The 6143-nt window shown below is 64.2% G+C and overlaps 1 protein-coding gene across 1 annotated transcript; it reads left to right on the top strand.

The window, feature by feature from the left end:
- The first annotated feature begins 159 nt into the window (after positions 1 to 159).
- On the top strand, positions 160 to 5941 carry WDR54 (WD repeat domain 54). The gene is made up of 9 exons (XM_044429629.1): positions 160 to 414; positions 1129 to 1191; positions 1371 to 1437; positions 1892 to 1948; positions 2396 to 2523; positions 2785 to 2888; positions 3228 to 3390; positions 4075 to 4149; positions 4752 to 5941. Exons 1-9 carry the CDS (start codon positions 190 to 192, stop codon positions 4881 to 4883), a joined length of 1014 nt encoding a protein of 337 aa, XP_044285564.1. The 5' UTR covers positions 160 to 189; the 3' UTR covers positions 4884 to 5941.
- The last annotated feature ends 202 nt before the right edge of the window (positions 5942 to 6143 follow it).

The following is a 6143-nucleotide window of genomic DNA, read 5'->3' as shown; positions in this document are numbered from 1 at the left end:
CCCCGCGTCGCCCGGCAACGGCCCCGCGCCCGCCGCTTGACGTCAGCGCGCCGCGCGCCGTCTCCATGGCGCGGCGAGGGGAGGGCGGGGCGCGGGCGCGGGCGAGGGCGAGTGGGGCTGGTGGCGCATCGCCGCGAGCTCGCCCGGGGCCGCGCGTCTCCGGGAAGCCGCGTCGCGCGGGCCCCCGGGATGTACCGCAGGGGCAGGGGCGTGCTGCTGAAGGAGAGCGCGCTGGCCCTGTACAACAACCTGAGCGTGCTGCCGCTGCCCGCCAAGCAGCTCGCCTACTTCGCCTGCGTGCACGGCGGCACCGTCAACCTGGTGAGCGCCGCGGACGACGGGCTCGGCGCCTCGCACCGGCAGCTGCAGGCCAAGGAGGGGAGCCTGGGCGTCGGCGCCTCGGCCATCACCCAGGTAACGCGGGCGGAGCGGCTCTCGGCGCCGCCGGGCGGCCACCCGTCCCCCGATCGACCGATCCCCATGCCGCCCTCGACGCCGAGGAGCGGTGCTGCGCCCTGAGGGGTAAACACTGGCCAGGCCGGACGCGCTGGCGGAACGAACTGCGAGAACAGGCCGGCGGGGAGAGCGCTCTTTGCGGCCGAGCCCCTCTGCCGGCGGCGGCACCGGGCCCGCAAGCGACGATGGAGGCGGCCGCGCTTCTGGTTGCGGGCTGCCCTGCCCGCCTCACTGCCGGGGGAGCGGAGCTGCGGAGAGAGGGGCTCTCGACCTCGGGACTGGCGCGCCGCCTGTGCCTGCGCCGGCTCAGCTGGGTGACCCCTGAGGTGCTTGCCCTGGGGAGACCCTTCCGGATTCCCCTCCTTGGATGTGCAATTCCACTCCTGTGCAATTAGCCCCCTAAATTTCAAACATGATTGATTGATTGATTGATTGATTGCTATACTGCCCAGTAGCCAAAACTCTCCGGGCAGTTCCCAACAGCATTTTTAGAAGCAGTATCAAATGCCCCATCAAAACATGTTAAAACAGAGGCTTAGGTTCCCACATGAGGAGGGAAGGAAGGTGCTGCCATGGGGTCTGAGACTCCCTCGGGGCGTTCCATTTGCAAGTTGCCTCCTTCGAGCAGGGAGGGACGTTGCCGGCTGATTGTCCCTCTGCTTTTCCCGCCAGGCTGCTTGGTGTGTCCTGCCTTCTAGGGTCCTCTTGGTCCTGACGTCACGGAAGGGTATCCAGGTGAGGGTCAGTGCTGGAAGGCTGGGGGGTTTGCGGAGGCCGCAGAGCCTTTTGACCAAGAAAGGCTCCTCACTCGTTCCTGTCCCCTTCTGGGCAGGAGCAGATGTGGGTCGATCTCGGGGGGCTGCCTGCTGGAGTCACCTCGTCTCTTTTCTTTCTCCTTTCCCCCTTCCTTGGAGATGTATGAGTCGGATGGCTCCGTCATGGTGTACTGGCACGCTCTGGAGGGCATGGAGGCTTTGCCAGGTACTTTTCCGTAGAACACGTAGGTTTCTGTGCTACCCACTGTTCCTTCCAGGGGCTCTATGGGTTGTGGCTGCTTTGAGAGCCAGAGCAGCTCCGGGCCCCTGTCTCTGCTCCTTCACGCTGGTGGGTGTCATTTTTCTCTCCCCGTTGCTCTGCTGCCTCCCACATTCATGGGTGTGCACCTGAGCAGGGCAGTTAGGGGGCAGAGCTCTGGCGCTCCAGCTTCTTGCAGAGGCACAGTCCCCTACAGGCTTGTGTAGGGCAGCTCCTCCTGTGCACGCCTCCCGGGCTTTGGGGCGCAGAGTGGGCGTGTGCTCCAGAGCCTCCTGGGCTGTCTTCCTGCTGTGTGTATGGAGGCAGCTGCCCCCTTTCACCCTGCAGGTGCACCCAGAGAGGGTCTGTTCCAGTGGCCTGGGCAGCCCTCACCCTCTGATGGGTGTGTCTCTCCTTCCAGGGCAGGCAGTTTTTGCTCGTGGAATTGCAGCATCTGGACAGCGCTTTGTTTGTGTAGGTGAGACAATGAGTTGGAAGTCCAGGGGAGGGGAAGGTTGGAGGGCAGGACCAGAAGGCTGAGGACGGGCAAAGCTACCCCCTGGCTGTGGCAGCTTCCCACTGTGTTCTGAGAGGCCCAGTTATGGAGGGAAGGTTGTGGAGTCGTATTCCTGGAGCTGTGACTGGATTCCTAGGAGTCATCTTTGGGGAGAGGGCCAGGGCTGCACCAGTCCATTTCAGAGGACCGATGCAAAGGTGGAGTCCAGCAGGTGAGGCCCCAGGAAGAGTTGTGGCTTGCAAGACTGAAGGCTGGTCTCAGAGGATGTGGGGCTGTCTGATGGATCGATTAATTTCTGTCCTGCCCCACTGTGGCGGTGCTGTAGGTGCTGGTGCGGGTGGGGGGCTGGGCAGGGAGGGCAGAGGCCGGCCCCGAGCGCTGAGCATTTCCCGTCTCCTTCTGTGGCAGGGACATCCTCTGGGTCAGTCCTTGTCTTTGACGTCCCCTCCAAAGGCACCAACATCACGCTGAGCGAAGTCCTGGAAAAGCACTGCAGCTCCATCACCGACGTTGGCGCAGAGCTGTGTGAGCGGCCGGTAAGGGCCCGCAGAGCAGGCTTGGCCTGCTGTGTCCCTGAGGCGCACGAGTGGCTGCCTGTGCTGGACCCCCGCACTGCCCCCGGGCAACCGGAATGGGCTGCCTGTGCTGTACCAGAATTGCCTTGTGCGCAAGGAGCAAAGGGACCCCTTTTTGGCACGTCCTTAAGTTTCCCAGGAGTTCATTGGAGGCCTTGCCGCTCACGTGCCCGCTCAGTTTCTCGTGGGACAGGCTGATCGTGCCTTTCCTTCCCATTGCAGGAGGGAGGTGCTGACCTGGTGACGGCGGATGACTCCGGAGCCTTGTGTGTCTGGTGTGCTGGAGACAAGTTCAAGCTGATCACCAGAATCACCCCTGTTTCTGAGTAAGGGTGGGAGGGGAGGGCAGGTGGAGGACCCGGGTCCCCTGCAAGGTGTGGAGCAGTGAGGAGGCGCACGCAGGCCCCGAGATCCGTCTCCTGCAGCATTCCTCAGGCAGCAGTGACCAGGGCGAGCAGGTGCCTGCAGGAGGGTGGAGGGCACGCCTGCGCCTGCCCCTCGTTCGAGGCAGAGCGCAGAAGCCACGTTGGGGCGGTGGGTCAGGGCAGAAGACCGGCAACTGCCCCCGCCCAGCCCAGCCCAGCCCAGCCCCGAGAGCCTCTCGCAGGCAGAGCGTGTGCTCCACTTCCGGGCAGCGCCAGCCCCGCGTCTTCTCTGTGCACCAGGTCCACCTGCTCCTCGGTGAAGCTGTGGAACGGGGTGATCGTGGCTGGTTATGGGAATGGGCAGATTCGTCTCTATGAGGCAGCCAGTGGGACCCTGCGGGCGGAGGTTAATGCTCACGCACGCTGGATCTACGCCCTGGACCTCGCCCCGCATTCAGGCAAGGTGAGTCCCTCCTGCCTCGAGTGGCTTGATCGTGCAGGAGGTTGGATGTTATATCCTGCCGGTCCTTGCCTGTAATTACGCTCAGAGGAAGGGGGCGTGCAGAGTGCCTGTGGGCCTGAGAGAAGCCCCGGTGGGAGCGCAAGTCACCTGGAGTGTGTGGAACGGCTCTGGGAGCCCGGCAGCCCGTTTTAAGATGCGTGGAAGAAAGGACCCCTCCACTCATGCGCAGATGTTTCCCGAGGAACAGCCTGCCATAAGACACTGTGATGCCTTTCAGGACGGGTTCGAGGAATTCTGCGATAGCAGCGGTCAGTGGGCCGAGTCCCCTGGCTGGAGCACCCCAAGGACATTGGGTCAGGACCCCTAGGAGGTGGCAGGGGCTTCCACAGGATGTGGTGGAGGCCCCATCAGTGAGGGTGTTCAAAGGTGATTGACGTGAGCGGAGCCAGCTGGAGCCGAGGGTCAGACTAGATGGCCCAGGAGGCCCCTTCTGACTTGCTCTGTTTCTATTGTGCCTGGGCATCTCCTGCCTGCTGATCCCCTCCCCACCCCCCGCCTTTGCCATCTCGCAGTCTGGGAGAGCTGACTGATGCCGCAGAGGCCTCTCTGGGCTACAGTTCCAAGGCGAAGAAGGGGTGGCCTGTTTTCAGAAGAGCTTGCTTTTCTCTCTCCTCTGCTCCACAGCTCCTGTCTGCTGCTGAAGACTCCTTTGTGCAGGTCTGGAAGTTGAGCCGCAATTCAGACACACAGGATATTGAGGTGAGACTGCTGGGAGGGCTGCTCCTGGACCGCCCCCCCGGGGGAAGTGGCAGTGTGCCGCCTCCGGGGCAACTCAGACCGGGTCCTCCAGCTCCTTCGCCTCCCAGGCTGTGGGTCCCCCGCCACTGCCTGGTTGCCCCACTGGGCCTGCAGCCCGCCTGAAGCGCTCTTGGCCACTGACTGGCCTGCTGCTCCAGTGGGAAGTGTGCGCAGAGTACACGTCTCCGGCCATTGCGATGCTGGGACTGGGCTGAATCCAGAGCAAGGGCTACATTAAAAGCACCAGGAAACCGGGTGGCCATTTTCTAAGTGGAGCTGTAGCCGTACAAGGGAGACAGGCCGCTCTGCCCACCTTGGTTCAGTCCGTGAGACACAAAGGGGGCTTTTCCGCTGTGCTGGCTGCTTAATCTGGAGCCGAGGCCCCGGCTGCTTTGAACTGCGGCATCAAGTAGGGCAGAGCGTGGGATCCCGACGCGCCCAGGCCAGGCGATCCCGACGGGCCCTTCCCGCCTTCTTCCTGCCGGCTGCAGCCCCCGCCTTGGCTCGGCCTGCGCGAAGGAGTGGGGTGCGCCCCCGGCATGACACCGACCGTCTGCTTGCAGGTGGAGCACTGCCACACAGAGTGTGTGGCCGACACCCTGCTCTGCGGTGCCCGCTTCTGCGACCCCGAGGGCAGCACCTTCGCCGTCACCGGCTTCGAGCTCAGCGAGATAATCCGCTTTGTGCAGGCGTAGCCCTCCTGGGGCTCCCTGGAGATGGGGGGGCGGGGGGCTCTCCCGCCGCCGCGCAGCACCGAGAGCAGCCCAGGCCAGCCCTCCTTCCACGATGCGGCTGCCCTTCCTCTCCAGCTGCTCAGGCAGGGCCGCTGCCCTCCGTTCTGAAGGGGGCATGCCCAGGAGTGCTGGCACAACCCGTGGGGTTTGCTCCAGCCCCTGCCAAGCCATGGGGCAGGGACATGGGTCCCAGGCTCCCCCCACGGCATGCCGGGAGGTTTCTTCTAGAGCTAGGGCCCCCTCAGCCCCAGGCCGCTGCAGGATGAGCCCCTGCCCCCCACGCATCCTGCCAGAAGGAAGCTGGCCAAGCTCACTCTGCTACCAGTGCTGCCCTCCAGAAAAGCAGGAATAAGCCAGCTGCACTGGAACTGCCCCATACAAGGAAGGATGTGTGAACTGGAGGAGGACCAGAGGGTCGTTCTTGTCAAAACGTCTCCTCTTCTCTTAGAGGATCCATTAATACCCGGCTGGTTGGGCCAAATGACTGAATGTGGGGCTTTCGGACATGGACCGACCAGCCCGCCAGGCTGCAGTCCGGCTCTCCCTGCCAGGGGGGCATGTTGGGGGGGGGGCTCCTTTTTGCTCCAGCGGGTCAGCACCCCCCCCATAGGGCTGACGCGCAATGGCGCCTAGCACCTAGCAATCTTCTGGGATGTGACAGAGAACTGCTGGGAGGGCCCCTCTTGCGTTGGGGCCGCCTCCCCCTGCAGCCCCTCGGGGCTCCCCACTTTGACAAGGCCAAGGGGAGAAACCGCCTGTGACGAAGCCGGGCTGCGGCGCTTCCGCAGGGTCGAGGCTCCGCAAGTTGCCCGGCTCCCGCGGCGCTGCCTTGCTCCTGGACCAGGGCACTGGCGGGCTGGGCAGAGAGCGGAGCATTGCAAGTGGCCCTGGGCCCTGTGAAGTCTCCCTCGGGGGGAAGCTGGGCCAGTGCTCCATGCAAGGGAGCGTTCCGACGACTGCAGCATTTCAGCCGAGGAGGCTGCAGCGTATTTCCTGGATAAATAAAAAAATTGACGATCCCGCTGTGTGTGTGGTCTTGCAGCCGTGAGGAGGAGGAGGAGGAGGAGGGGCAGGGCAGGGCAGGGCAGGCCCCGCTTGCGGCAGCTCGGGGCGCAGCAGGGCCTCTGCCTTTCCACCCTCCGCATCGTCAGGAACGGACACCGTGATGTGCCCCAAGGGGGACGGACCCTGCAGGCCCAGCCGCAGCTTGGCAGTGTCCCG

This window comes from Varanus komodoensis, unplaced genomic scaffold (assembly GCF_004798865.1).
Source record: "Varanus komodoensis strain SLA01 unplaced genomic scaffold, ASM479886v1 scaffold2, whole genome shotgun sequence".
NCBI classification, from domain to species: domain Eukaryota; kingdom Metazoa; phylum Chordata; class Lepidosauria; order Squamata; family Varanidae; genus Varanus; species Varanus komodoensis.
Note: the sequence above shows the minus strand (reverse complement) of the source record. Positions and strands in the feature narration are given on the sequence as shown.

Excerpts from the sequence above, each read along its gene's own strand:
- WDR54 (XM_044429629.1), top strand. The coding sequence starts at position 190 with ATGTACCGCAGGGGCAGGGGCGTGCTGCTGAAGGAGAGCGCGCTGGCC. Across the intron at positions 1,192-1,370 it reads CGTCACGGAAGGGTATCCAG|ATGTATGAGTCGGATGGCTC; the intron begins GTGAGGGTCAGT and ends CCTTCCTTGGAG. Across the intron at positions 1,438-1,891 it reads GGGCATGGAGGCTTTGCCAG|GGCAGGCAGTTTTTGCTCGT; the intron begins GTACTTTTCCGT and ends CTCTCCTTCCAG.